This window comes from Cavia porcellus, unplaced genomic scaffold (assembly GCF_034190915.1).
Source record: "Cavia porcellus strain 051 isolate PalLab524CR breed Dunkin Hartley unplaced genomic scaffold, mCavPor4.1 scaffold_5, whole genome shotgun sequence".
Lineage (NCBI taxonomy): Eukaryota > Metazoa > Chordata > Mammalia > Rodentia > Caviidae > Cavia > Cavia porcellus.
Genome location: NW_026947488.1, coordinates 34,182,967 through 34,197,001, shown reverse-complemented (window position 1 = coordinate 34,197,001; position 14,035 = coordinate 34,182,967). Strand labels below are relative to the sequence as shown.

The 14,035-nt window shown below is 58.0% G+C and overlaps 1 protein-coding gene across 2 annotated transcripts; it reads right to left on the bottom strand.

The window, feature by feature from the left end:
• Positions 1 to 771: 771 nt before the first annotated feature.
• Nkx2-2 (NK2 homeobox 2) lies at positions 772 to 11,566 on the bottom strand. 2 transcript variants are annotated; one of them, XM_063248613.1, is made up of 3 exons: positions 11,427 to 11,566; positions 2,996 to 3,681; positions 772 to 2,189 (listed from the first exon to the last, which is right to left on the bottom strand). In XM_063248613.1, the coding sequence occupies exons 2-3, from the start codon at positions 3,252 to 3,254 to the stop codon at positions 1,627 to 1,629; spliced, it is 822 nt and encodes a 273-aa protein (XP_063104683.1). In that variant the 5' UTR covers positions 3,255 to 3,681; positions 11,427 to 11,566; the 3' UTR covers positions 772 to 1,626. The 2 variants fall into 2 exon arrangements, with proteins under 2 accessions (XP_063104683.1, XP_003476493.1); XM_003476445.5 differs by lacking the exon at positions 11,427 to 11,566 and adding an exon at positions 10,607 to 10,732.
• Between the last annotated feature and the right edge of the window lie 2,469 nt (positions 11,567 to 14,035).

The window sequence follows — 14,035 nt, the reverse complement described above, 5'->3', positions numbered from 1 at the left end:
TGGACCAGGCCTGGATCCAGCTTGGAGAGAAGTCTGGAAGTGAGAAAGACTTGGGACACCCCAGAGGGGGAGAGTTTGCTGGGGTCACCCGGGATGCACACTCCCCACCTCCTCCAGGATCAAAGACCACCGAGGAAGGCTCAGGCGTCCTGCCTTCCCCTACTGCCAGGACCCTGAGTGTCCCTCCCCAATGCCACCACCGAACCCACCCTCATCCCTACACCCAAATGGAGCAGCTCCCAGGCCTCCATACAGCTGCACATTTGGAAAAGGAGGTGGGGAGCAGAAAGAAAGCTGGACCGTCTCTGTCTCCACCGCACAGCCCAGGCCCCTTCTTAGCGTGAGGGAAATTAAACGCAACAAAGTGAAAGTCATCGAGTGTAGTGGCTTCAACAGCTTCTCAGGCTGAAGGAGCCACTCATAGATTTGGGCTAGCAAGGGGGGCTTGCTCTCCTGGCCTCAGCATTTCCCAGAAACACTTTTCCACCCGAGGCCCGGATGCTGCAGCCCCGGTGCAGACCGAGGCGGTGGAAAGGCCTAGAAAGGGAAGGCCTCTGGGGCTGGGGGGCTGCAGGCTGTGTGCTCCAGCTCTGGTCCGGCTGCAGGGTCCGACTGGTGGGGCCAGATGAGGCCTGCTGGGGTCCCCTCCTGCACCCGGGTGCCAGCCTTCCCCACCCCAAGAGGAAGTCCGCATGGCGGCATCCCGCTCTTGGCGCAGGCAGGCCTCGGGCCTGGAGCAGAGCTACAGTCAGACAAACCGGAGGGCTGGGCTTCTTGGTTGGCTTTTTTAAACACAGGATTTTTATTAAAATTATTTAAAAAATCGAAAGCTTTCGGTGCCCGGCGCTCTTGGGGAACCGCGCTGAATGGCTGAGCTCCAATTTCTGGCCTCAGGACCCAGAAAATGGGGCACGGGAAGGGGGGCTTCTCGCCTACACATTGTTTCTCCTTTTATATATTTGAAAAAAGTTTGCACCGAATAAAATGAAAAAGAAAAGAAGAAAACGGGGGTAACCCAAATATGACCAAACCAAAACAAATGGGCATAGCAGGGCGCTGGGCCAGAGGGGTCGGCCCCCTCAGGAAGGTCAGTCCACCAACATTCACCACCGATATTTACAACCCAAAGCCAAATCTGCCACCAGTAGTCGGAACGTATACATGGCCATAAATATTTAGCATTTTCTTATTAAAAAAGAAGAAATTTTCTATATATTTTTAAAGTGTTCTCCACTTGCTTTAGAAGACGGCTGACAATATCGCTACTCACACAAACATATTTTACAAAATTCACGAAAGCGGGCTGGGGGTCGGTCTTTTTCTCCTTTTCAAGAGAGGACGTTAACTCTGGGGTGGTTTGCTCCCCCCGGGGGAGGCAAGAAGCGAAGCTGCGCGAACACGGCTGTAAACACGGCTCTGGGTCCATCCCCTCCAAAGGTCGGAGGACGGTGAGAGGCAGGATGGAGTCGGCGGATGGAACCTCGCGGCGGCGCCTCTACCGCGGAGCCGAGGGGCGACCGATTCTCCCATAATAATAATATAATAATAATAATCACCCAGGACCAGTCCTCCTCGCCACTGCCGCCGGCGCGGGCTTGGCCTGGGACGCAGTCTCAAGGGCGGCGCTCACCAAGTCCACTGCTGGGCCTGGACCAGTGGGTGTGCAGTCGGGTACTGGGGTGTGCTGGCCGAGCTGTACTGGGCGTTGTACTGCATGTGCTGCAGCGACTGCGCGCTGTAGGCCGAAAAGGGGATGCCCGCCTGGAAGGTGGCGGCGGCCAGGTCCTGGGCTTTGAGCGCATGGCACGGTTTGCCGTCCCTGACCAAGACGGGCACGGCTACCCGGCGCGGTGAGGGCAGGGGCGTCACCTCCATACCTTTCTCGGCCCGCGCTCGCTTCATCTTGTAGCGGTGATTCTGGAACCAGATCTTGACCTGCGTAGGCGTGAGGCGGATGAGGCTGGCCAGGTGCTCGCGCTCGGGCGCCGACAGGTACCGCTGTTGCCGGAAGCGCCGCTCCAGCTCGTAGGTCTGCGCCTTGGAGAACAGCACGCGCCGCTTCCGCTTCTTGCCAGCGTCCCCTCCGCTGCCCGAGGTCTCCTTGTCATTGTCCGGGGATTCGTCTGCTGAGGGTTCTGGGGACTTGGTACTGGAGTCCTGCGGGGGCGCGCCGGCTGCCAGCCCGTGCACTGCAGAAGAGAGAAGCGCGTGAGCACCTGGAGGCAGCGCGCAGCCCGGGTCGCGCTGGCGCCACGGATCTTTCGTGCGCCCTGGCCTTGGGCGCAGCGGCCCAGCCGCACTGGATGCTCGGGAAAGCGCCCAGGTCTCCCAGGGTAAAGAGAATAACCCGCAGGAGTAGTGTCCTGGGGTTGCCGTTCTGGGGGTTCGCAAGATGTGGGTGAGGGTTTGGGCGGGGAGGGGCGCGTGGGAGATCCTCGCAGGTTAAGGGCTCCGGCCCCCTTAAGTTGTTTCCTCTCTGGAGAGACGTGGGCAGATTTTTAAAAGAAAAACTCCACAATCCCAGCATTGATCCGCTAGGCCATTTAAGGCAGGTTTTTGGGGGCTTTCGCTTTTGCTCCAGGGCTTTCCCGACACCCCCGCACCACACAAAGCGTCCTCTATGATCGCGCAGGGGGCAGGGTGAGCTACTTATACCCGGGCCACCCGAAGCCTCCCCCACCCTCTCCCGCGGCTGGACCAGGCTCGCTGGCCAGCGCCAGGTCCCAGGCCAGTCTCTCCCTGGCCAAAGCTCCAGGGCCTGGCTGAAACCATAGCACACGGGTGACATATGCGACCAGTCCTGGTTCCCTTCTCCTCTTGCTTCTTAATTACTCACGTTGGGTTGGGGGGGAATCTGAGACCGAGTCTTTCGCAGGGGCAGGGACTGGAAGCCGAGCACATCCCAGACAAGTGTTAGAAACCTTCCCAGGGACAGAGGACCTGCGCTCCGTGGGCTTCTCCCCCTGGGCGCCCGCGACTGAGCTGCGCTACTCACGGGAGTACTGTAGGCCTTCGGTGCTGGCCAGCCAGCGCGTGTACGGGTTGTCGCTGCTGTCGTAGAAGGAGCTCTTTAGGGGCAGGCTCTGCACCGCTTCCAGGGTGCCCTGCCCCAGCGGCCCGGCCCTCTTGGCAGGCTCCGGCCCCTCGTTCTCCTCCTCCGGCCCTTCGGCCACCGATCCCTCCTCGTCGTTAGTGTCCGGCAGGTCCAAGATGTCCTTGACCGAAAATCCCGTCTTCGTGTTGGTCAGCGACATGGTTCGGGGACCCCGCAATTTATGCCGCAAAGTTGTGGCTGCACTTGGTCAATTCGTGGCTTTCCCCGTCGCCCCGGCGGGCGGGGGAGGGGTGGGGGGGAGGGACGGGGGAGGGGAGGGGACGGCGTTAATTATTGAGATAATTATTATTTTAGAACCAGAGGGAGAGAGAGGGAGAGAAACAGTGGGGAAAGGGAGGGGAAGAAATGAAACCCAACCCCAGCCCGGTCCTCAGCGGAAGCACGCGGCGGTGGGCGCAAGAGCTGGAGCGCGCGCCCGGCCCGTTCGCAACTCCAGGAGCGGTGCCAAGGCGGCGTCAGCGCGGGCTCCGGCGGCCGCTCGGCGCGCGGTGGCGGCTGGTGGCGAGGAAAAAATGGGCCATTGCCCGAGCGATCAGTCCATATAAGGCTGGGCTCCACGCACGAACCTGGGGAGGAGGGGAGGGGGAGAACGCGGGAGGGAGGGTAAGGGGGCGAGGGGGGAGGGGAGCGGGAGAGGGAGCGAGGGAAGGGTGGAAAAAGGGGGAAGAGACGTTAAAAACGCGAAGGTTGGCCACGTGTGGGCGGGTCTTGGGAGTCAAGTGGATGAAGACAGTATTTGCAGATGTGAAATTGTGGGTTTTGGGGAGCTCCGCGCTCCCAGCGAACGGCCCTCTAGAGCGAGATGAGAGGTGTAACGTGTCAATTAATTGCAAAGACCGGCCGGGCCTTTTTTTTTTTTTTTTTACCCAGTATTTACATACAAAGGACCACCGCGTCGCTCGAGAGTCCAAGCACTTGAAAGGGCCGTTTTAACAAATTGCGTGTTAAGGGGGTGGTGGTAGGGTAGAAAACAAAACAGAGCCTGGAGGAGGAAAAACTCTTTACCATTCACCGGTTTCCAACCCCCCAGCCACAAACTGGCGATTTGTGGCGCCTTTGGAGGGTGGGGGGTGCTGAGCCGCGGAAATCTTTGCTTCGCATCGCTGTTGGTTCTCCAAACAAGATCCAGTTCAAATGGCAAGAACCCAACTTTTGTAAGCCTCCTAGGTCAATATTTTGGTTGAGGCTTAAGGATGAGTACTAGAAACGACGAGGCAAGTAATTGATTCCAGTTAACCGCGACAGAGCTGGAGACCCTAGCGGAGCGCCTGGTGCAAGCCGGCCAGCGGCGCCGCCGCGAGCCCTCCAGCCCCTCCGGCCTAGCTTTATTTGCTGAGGACTCATTTATTTCCTTCACCCGCTGCCCCATATCCCCGCTTTCCCCGCGGCTGGGAGGGACGCGCAGTTCACTTTCTGCGCCTAGAGCTCCAACTCGCAGGCAATCGGACTCCAGCTCGGCCTCGGGCTGGCCGCCTTTTCCTTGAGAGCCGAGTTGAAGGGCAGGCGCCCCGCTCCCCCCCGGCCTCTATTATCCCTGCCCCACCGGCCCCCTCCCCTCCGGCTGCCGCGAAAGGTGGGGCGGTGGGAAGCGGAGGGCGGGATTGAGGCGGGGGTGGGGCGAAGTGGGTTTGGGCCCCACCCGGGCAAGGATTCCACGAAGCCACGGGGAACGGGTCAGAGGATGGGCCCGGGGTGCAGTGCTTTCTCCCGAGTTATCCTCCTGGTTGCAAGTCTCTCCATTTCCTCTCCTTTCGGCACCCCCGGGGGCGTGTCTCCAGGAGGCGCCCCAGGCTCGCAGTTCTAGGTTAGGTTGGAAGGAACTTTGCAGCCTTGCCCCAGTCCAGAGCTGGACTTTCCTGGCACAGCCCTGCTCTGCGCGGGGAGGAAAAGGCGATTCTCCGCTCTCTGTCCAGTTTAACATTGGGCAGAGAGGGCTGCTCCCTATTGGGTGCTCACCCCAAAGCAGCGCCAGGAAGGAGCTCGGCCTGGGGCTTAGCAGGGCAGAGAAGGCCGCCTGCGGGGGTCTCGGGCTCTGTTTCCTCCAAACCCTAGCTCGGGCCGCTTGGCGCAGGCAGAGTACAGCACAAGGCCCGAGTTCTCCTTGCGCGCAGCTGCGGGGGCCGCCGTGGCACCCCCTCCACCCCGGGTTGCCAGCGTCCGGTGAGGGCGCCTCTCTCCGAGCCGCTCGGCGGCTTTCTGCAGCCCTAGCGGCCTCGCCTTCAGTATGTGACGTGGGTGACAATGGCCCAGGGTGGAGCGAGCCCCTCGTCGGCGCGTCCTGGGTGGTCGGACCCGGGCAAACACAAATACAAACCGATTGCTAAGCTGCGGACAATGAGCGAAATGTAGACAAATGTCCCGCTCCCGTTGGAAGCCTTTGTCCCGGCTCGGTTTTTGCATTTATTTCAGTGGCGAAATAATACATGATTGACGCTCTCTTTCAATGTGTCCTAACTGTTTGGAATAAATCTAAGGTTGTTGCTAGTTGTCATGGCATTCAACCCTTTTCAATGGACTATCTCTTCATTCATTTCGGAACCGGCCACAATATTAAGGAAACCCCTTCATGTCGTCGCTCCCCGATTCCTCTTTCTCCTCCTACTTTTTCTTTTCTCCTTGCTCCCCTCCCCCTTTTCCCCTGCAAGAATTAGAAACTGGTTTGAATCGTGTTCCTCAAACACATTATTTTTTGTGCCTTTTTTTTTTTGCTCTCCCCAGACTGTCTTTCTCAGCCTCCCCTCTTGCCTGTCCCTCCCCCCCTTCCTCCCCCTAACGTGGGAGTTCCTGGGCCTGTCCAGTTGCAGGAGGGAAGTCAGTTTTCCAGGAATCCAGGAAGCCTGAGTTTGGATACAGGGATGAGCCTGCCCTAGCTATGGTCACTCAGCTGCTAAATAAGTAACTGGTGAGAGAAGGATCCCCAACCCAAGCACTGCAGGAAGATTTTGTGTTTCTCCTCTTAGTCCTCCGTGCTGGGGGTGGGGGCTCCTTTGGGGACTCCAGTAGCCATCCGTGCTGGAGTCTGAGGCCAGAGCAGAGCCCAGTTAGACCAAATGAATTCTTGAATTCTCAGTTTGGGTAGAGAAGGAGGAACCTCATTTTGCACATCCCCAGAGCCATCCTTGGACCCTTGGGGTGGGGGTGGGGTTGCCCCCAGGCACCTTCCAAGAGCAAGCGGGCTCCAGTGTGGAATGATCTGCTTCCCAGCAGTTCTCACATATTTTTCACTTTCCCAGGCAGAGCAGGCCTACTTTCCCCAAGATGATACCCTCTTCTAGCCCTATGGACTGAGTGAGGCACTCAGAGCACTCTGAATTACCCATTTTCCATTTGGAATCTAGGCCCCCGGGAATTGGACAGGGGCAGGGAGCCTGGCCTGAGGGCTCTGAGTCCAAGATCCCCAGCCCAGTAGGGAAAGGCCAGATTTGTGCTCCTGACCTTTGGCCTCCACCAGCCCCAATACGGTGCATCTGGGCCCCGCTGTGGCCTTGCCTTAGCTCCGAGGAGGCCAGGCAGCCTAGGAGAGAGCTGGAGAGGCCAGGCCTTTCCTCAGCCACCTTGTGGGTCCAGCCGGGTTTCCCTCTGGGGACTCAGCACGTCCGTGTCCCCATTCCTCTGTTGCCCTTGTGGTTTCCACGTCCGTTTCCAAAGCGTTATCATTTGCAATTGAAAAGGGGCAGGGAGACCGCTGGGAGGCTGGTAATTGAGGGGGAGAAACTGGGCTTGTTAGAGGAAGATCATAAAATGCAAGTCCCCCAGGAGGGGCCTGTGGACTGCCGTGCGGGCCCAGCTGGCAGCCGGGGCAAGTCCCGTGCCTCGAGCTTGCTCTCCAGTCCCCTCGATTTCGTGGGCTGGGATTGTGGCCGCCAAACTTGAGGGGCCAGGCGCCAAATGCACCTCTTCTTACCACATGAAACAGGTGATTTCTGGCCGAGGCCTCCGCAAGAAGCTGCCCCTGCCTCAGTAAGGACTTTTGCTATTCTGATCTCTTTTTCCGAAGGATCCGGCAGTCGGAGGGGGCCCAGCCTCGCGCCCCTTTTCCCTCCCGACAGAGTCCTTTATTATTGTCCCCACCGCCCCCACCTCGCGGGTTGGAAACCTATCAGCATCTCGCGCACCGTTTCCGCTGAAAGTGCATGTGCGCGGTTCTCCCTACTTGAGTTCTTTATGATCGCTGCCAGGTTCAAGCTAGACTCAAAGATAGGGCCCAGTTTAGGCTCCGTGGCCGCGGTCTGGGGAGCTCGTGCGCGCTCAGCACTGGATCTGAGGCTGAGAACCTGAGATGTCTAGGTGCGTGTTGGAGTCCTAAACCCAGCTGCCCTGCACGGAGCGAGACGAGTTCGGGTTCCTTTGGGGGTCGGGAACAACTCGCACCAAGACAGCCGCGAGAGTCCTGCCCGGAGGGCGCCAGGTTTGCATGCTCCGCGCTGGGGTTCCAAGTTCGGCGAGAATCTCTAACCGTGTGCATTTTCTCGGCCGAGGACAGGCATAACTACACTCATCTGGGGCCGCGGGGAGGAAGAAGACCTGTCCCCGGAGCCCAGAGCACAGCTTCCTTCAGGGCATCCAGAGCTCGGTTCAGGGCCGGAGCGCAGCCTTCGCAGGAGTGCGGAGCGCACGGCGAAGGAGCTAAACAATTGCAGAGGCCCAGGAGGCGAGGTGAATGTACACAGCCTAAGTGGCCCCACTCCAGGACAAGTGGCCCTCTAAGTCTGCCCAGTGTTTACCTTCCCAGGTAGCTCAAACATGAGCGCCTTTTCTGCGCCCCGTAGCCTGGGGTGGGGGCGCATCATGCGCCTAGCGTTCCAGCTCCGCTCCCCGTACCGCCTCGCGATGCGCCCCCTATTGGGGGGTAAGGACTACACTCAAGCACACAGAGCAAGAGAGATACTCGAGGGGTGTGGGGAGAGGCCTGAGCACCCAGACAGCAGCCTCCTCCCGTCTGGGGACAGCAGCCCTGTACCATCTCTGCACCGGGCGCTGAAGGCCTCCAGGATCCCTGAGCAAAGTGCTCGCCCCCCCTCCAAAGCTTGTTGAGGAGGCTTAGTTTCCAGGGGAGTTAAGGAAAAAGTCCTGGGCTGGGGTGGAGGGAGTTGGGGCAGACTTGAGGAGTCCAAAGCTTTGCAACCCTGGTTGACATTACATTTCCTTCTGCACCCACACTCAGATCTTCAAAAGGACAAGCACCTTTCCTTTCTTTGCAAGTACCAATTTGATTTCATTTTTGTTCTTCTTTGGTTTCTCCCTTGTGGGATGAAAGGGGCTTGCAGCAAACTCCCTTCCCGGTACAGTCCAAGGCTGAGTGCTCAGGCCTCTGCACCTTGTATCTCAGACGACCTGCCTCGCCTGCTCAGTACCAAGGTGCCTGCTCCTCCGTTCACTCCTGAAACAAAGCCCAGGGCACCGTCCTGCTTCCTGCTTCACTGGGGATTAACACGAGGACAGAAAGGTTTTGTTGAAGGGGAAAGGCTTATTTTATGTCACATTGGAGACTTCTCCAGGAGTGGCAGGCACTTAAAATCAGTGAAGGTGGAAAATGTCACCCATCTAGGTCCCTGAATAAGGCGATAAAGACATTGTCTTACAGACTGGGCCCCTGTGCTGTGAGGGCTTAGGGCTGCAGGAAGCAGGGCCCTGAGCTCTGGTATTTAGAGTGAAAGTAATCAAGGTGTGTGGCCTAGCAGTACCACCCCACACAGAGACCTCTCTTGATCTGGAAAAGTTGAGAAGCCTGGAAGTCTTTGCTGTCTGAGTAGTGACTGTGTGAGGAGTTACACCTCAGGGGAGGTCACATCTGGCCAGGCAGGCCTCTGGAGGGGCCCCAAGCCTTGGGACCAGAGAGTGAGGGCTAGCCCAGGCAAACAGCATCTCAGCCCACCTTGGCTTCAAGTCCCACTTTAACCCACATTGTGGTATAAAGTCTTCAGTACCAGGAGAGGAAGAGCAAAGGCCATCTGCAGACAGGCCCCCTACCCATGGTCACCAGGTAGGTGCTGGGTAAATTTGGAGTTCAAGCCCAGAGATGGTTCCACCCTGTCTCAAGGAAGTCTCCTAGCCAGGGTGCGTACCCTACCAGAAAGGCACAATGCTTCCAAACCATGAAGATAGGTTCAGAGCTGGGGAACTCAAGCCAGGAGCAATTAGTTGCGGGTGCAGGAGGACTACATCTATGGGAGGTAACTCTATTCTTTTGCAAGGTGAAACACACTTTCCCGACTATTTGCCCCCTCCCTCTCCAGAAGGAAAGTATCTCCTGAGTATATAAATTGTAATAGAAATTAGGATTTCTCTTTCTATTAATCAGCCTCATTGTGTGCATATAAGACCCCGCGGGCATATGTTAGGACTTTGATAAATGCACTTTAATGAGATCTTTGAAAATGCATCCAATAAAATAAGAGGCCAGCAAAGCCGTTTAACTTTCATGGATGTTAAATTGAACACATAATGTGGCTTGGGGCGTGTTACAAAATGGAACCGGCCTCCTTCCAATATTTTCTTTAAAAATGTGCCTTTAAGCCCCCCTCGGGCCAAAGCAGCCTGCTCCAGCCGATCTTTTATCACTGGTTTATTGGGGAACCAAACACCACATCCCCCCGGGCAAACCCCTGTGCTTTATTCGTTCTCGCTGCACTGATGATTAAATATGTTACAAGGAGATTAGGCATCGTCAGCGTTGCCTTCAGGAACGATCTCCCGGTCTAGCCCGACCTTCCCCTGTTAAAGGAGATTTCAGTGCGGGAGATTTGGGTTTCTCTAGGAACGAGGGTACTGAAAGCACTTTGTTATCTGAATTTACTTCTCACCACGTGACGAAATCATTACAAGACTTCAGGAAAACAAGCGACGTCTCCTAGCTGGTTAACAGTCGGGGAACTCAACGCCGGGTGAGGCGGGTTGATGCCAGCGCAACAGCCCTGGGTGTGCAGAAGAGGCCGCTCAGCCTGCGCTCAGGGCCTGGCAGGAAGGACCAGGACACTGCGCGAGTCCGTGGGTATCTGTTATCTTTTCATTGGAGCACTAAAAGTCGCACCTGTGCCCTAGATGCAACGCTCCCTTCCCACCCCCAAGTGCCACCAAAGCGGAGACACGCGTGGGGCGCACCGATGGGCCTCCGTGGTCGCCCGAGTTGGGGGAGCAGGCGCCCCTCTCAGATTAGGCAGACCCCCCCGAGGCGCATTTCTGATCCTCTGGCGATCTCTACTGTCGCGAACGAGAACTGTCCAGCGCCAGGTGCGGCCCAGGCGACCCCCTCCCACTTCAGTATTGGGTCGCCTCCCCAGCAATCGCAGGCATCTTCCGCAGCCTCCAGCCGGGGCGGGTGCTTCTGGCCGCTACTCCTGTTACTCGCCCTCCGCTCCCCACCGCCCCCATTCCGCCGCCAGAAGAGAACCCTCTTCTCCAAGAGGAGTCAGCTCCAAATTATCTTGGGACTTCCGCCTCGGCAGCAGCTCCCTCTACTCTGCACCCCCGCGCGCACGCACATGGACTCACCGGCGAGGTGGGGGTGGCGCGGACAGCCAGGAGCGTCAGGCACCGGCGCCGGGTCGGGGAGGAGGCTGGCGAGGGCTCAGTGCCCGCTCCGCCTCCCGCTCCCGCTCCCTCTCCCCGGCCTCAGCGACAACCCCGCCGCGTTTCCGGGCGCGTCTTTATCTAGTCCTCCACCTACCAGGACCGCCCCCCCATTCCGCTACGCCCTTCCCCCACCGCACGCCCTCCAGACCAGGGCTACAGGGGGTGCGCTCCGGCGGGCGGGGTCCTGGGCCCCGCGCCTCTCCCTCTCTGCCCCCCTTCCCCGCACCGGCCTGGCCCCCGCTGCCTGGAGTACCCAACCCGCTGCAGGGTGCCCAACGCGAGCACCCGTCTCGGCGCAGGTAAAAGTTTTCCCGACTGCAGGTGTAACACAGGGGGAGCAGGGAGGGAGTTCTGTCCCTCCCCGGGGTTCCCTCCCCCACTGACCCTCGAAGTCTAGGGAGAAGTGGACACGCCCCGTGTTGCCCACCTGCTGCTTCCCAACTCCGCAGCGCGGCGAAGGACCCAGGTCGGGAGCACGGCAGGGAGGGGCGCGACGTGCTAGATTTGAGAGCCCCTCTCGGCCCACGGGGACTCGGGGCCTGGAGACTCCTCTCAGGAGCGGTCCGCGGGGCCCGAGCCCCGAATGCGTCCCTGTCTCCGGCGACGCGGAGACTGATGAGCAGACGCTTGGTGCTTGGCCGCGAGAGGCCGACGCCGGCTTCCCCTTCGCGGCCGCACTGTGCCCCTAGCTGCCGGCGCCCGACGCGCGCGCCCTCCGAGCGCGCGAGCTGCAGCTCACCTGGGCGCAGCCTCTTGGGCGCGGGGTCCCTGTCGCGGGCTCCCTCTCTGGGTTCTGGGACCCCGCTGCGGCTTCTATGGCTCAGCGTCCAGCTCCCTGCTCCCGCTCCTGCTCCGGGTGCTCCGCTCCGGCTTCGACTCCCAGCTCCGGGCCCCGCGGCCGCCGCGCAGCCCCAGCGGAGGGGGCCGCTCCCCCGCGCCGCGCGCGCTCTGTTTGTTTTCCTTACCCGACTGACGTGAGTCAAAATATTGGCCATATGTTCAGCGGTAATAAATTGGGTACGAGCGCAAACACACTTGGGCTTCGATGGCTGTTTCAGCTGCCACATGGCCGGCGGGGGGGGGCGGGGGCTTCCACTGTGCAGGGGTCCCTTCCTCCTAGGGGCGCGTGGGCTGCCTCTCAGCGCCCTTAGGACCTGGCGACGGGGACTTGGGTCTCTCTGCCCCTGTCTCTCCGCCATCCTCATCAGTGCCTGGGACCCTGTAGCTCCTGGCAAGCCCAGGCTGCTGGTTAACAAGGTCGCCATCTAGAAATTGCTCGGTCGCTAAGACGCCATAAAACCAAAGGGCCAGATGTGGCACGTTATTTATGTGTGAAACCGCGTTTACACTAGATACGAGATCCCAGGAAGAGAGCACGCGTTAGGGGAGGTCACAGACCTCTGGCCTGGGCTGCAGATTCCTCCCTGTGTGCACCCCCTCCAGTCCAGATTGAGGGGCGTTGGTTTTGGAAAGGGACCTGGCTCCCTGCAGCCCAGGAAGGAAGCGATTTCAGGGTTCTCGTGCCAAAGGGCCACCTGTCCAGGATTAGAGGCAGCCACTAGGGTAGAGGCAGCCACTAGGGTTTTCTGTACTGACCCCACCCTCTGCCATCGGGGTGGGAGGTGAAGAGGGGTGCTAGGAAAGGGGTTCATTTTCCAGGCTCCCATGAGACTTAGGTCTGACACAGGAAAGAGGAGACTGGGAAGCTGGACTCCAAGGGTAGGTGTGACTTGAGGGTGAGGGGTTCAGATCCCTGGTGGGAGGCAGACAGGAAGTGGAACCTTCACCTGACTGAGGCCTTTGGCCTTGCCTGTTCCCTCTAAGTTAACAGCATCACATGCTGAGAGCCAGGCTGGATGGCAGTGGACAGGAAGCCCCGCCAGCCCTGGGTACTTAGAGGGAGGCGAGTGAATTTTATGTCATAATAGAAAACAATTGTTTTGTTTTTCTCCTTCCTGAGATGGTCTTGGGGCTTCGCATGCCCAAGCTGATCACCCACACTCTCCTCGCATGAATTCATTAAGAGTCATCAGCTCCCCTTGCCATTATTTCTCTCTTGCTTGAAGTGAACCCAATTCTCTCTGTGGTTAATAAGCACTGAGCCAGGCCCCCTACCTTCCTTTTCATCTTCAAAACGCCTGGAGTTCCCTGAATGGCATCTTCCATCAGGCCAGGGGAAATAGGAGATGGAAAATGTTACCCTACTGCAGGGAAAAACATAAGCATTTGACTTTACTATTACCAGTTACCCCAGGTCTGTGTTCACTGGATAACGGTCCTTAGGTGGCTTTATTAAGGTGGAAAGTGATGCTTTTGAGATGGGCTGGGAGGGGGAGGATGTCTGTGGGCTGGGCTGGGGGTGGAACCTACCCAACAGTTGTGAAAGAGACCTGTAAGCCTTGGTAAGATAGCTCAGAAAAATCCAGGGCCACCCCTCGGCCTGCAGGGGTCATTGACCTTGGACTATTATTGTAGTTTCATTACTTTTATTTTTTTTTTCAGTCCTGGGAATTAAGTAATGTATCAGTTGCATCAGTTTGCCCAGCCCTGTACCACTGAGTCACACTCCCAGCCCTTTTCTTGGATTTCAAGTCATTGTGTTTTTATCACCTCCACGGGAAAACTCTAGCACCACTGGCATGGGGTTGGACAAGAGGTTTGGAGGTGGACCTTCACTTCTGTGGTCCCCTTGGGGGTGGGGGCCCTGTCTGACTCATGAAGGGCTGTGTCCCTTCCTGAGGCTGAGATGCACACAGGACCTCAGTGAGAGGCAAAGAGGGTGTCAGCTAGGCCCACCATGGTTCCTTGCTTGGGAAGCCCTGCTCACCAACAGGGTGAGCACCAAGGCATGGACGAGGTAATGGACAGTCAACTCCACTACAGAAAAGAGCAAGGATGAAGCGAAATATAACTGCATAGATGCAGCTCAGCGTTCTTCCCCTATGCCTGTCCAGAGGGCTGGTGCTGAACTCGATAGCACAGAGCAACCTTGGACCGAAGCGGGTTCCTGGCAGCTCTTTGCTCCATAGCTGTTGATGCTGTTTTTGTTACCAAGCTCTCCTGTTCTGCCCATGGACTTGCTTTTGCCCTGGAAAAGCCTTGCTCCATGAAGTTCCCCCAGGTCTCTGTTGTTCCTCTGTGGAGCAAGCAGGTCTCAAGACTTATGTGTAAAACTTGAAGCTAATGTCCTAGACTGGCTTTGAGCTGGCCTAGGACACAGCTGAGTTGTCATGCAAAGGTTATACAGTGGTTTTCCCAGGGAGAAGTCTTTTCCTCCCAGTCTGAGAATTGAACCCAATAGTTTCATACTGTGTCCCAGCACTTTAGTTTTAAAATTTTGAGTCAAGG

What these genes read in the sequence shown, in the direction of transcription:
- Nkx2-2 (XM_063248613.1), bottom strand. Translation starts at nt 3,254, where the DNA reads ATGTCGCTGACCAACACGAAGACGGGATTTTCGGTCAAGGACATCTTG. An exon ending in CGAAGGCCTACAGTACTCCC is followed by an intron (nt 2,190 to 2,995) that starts GTGAGTAGCGCA and finishes TCTCTTCTGCAG; the next exon opens with TGCACGGGCTGGCAGCCGGC.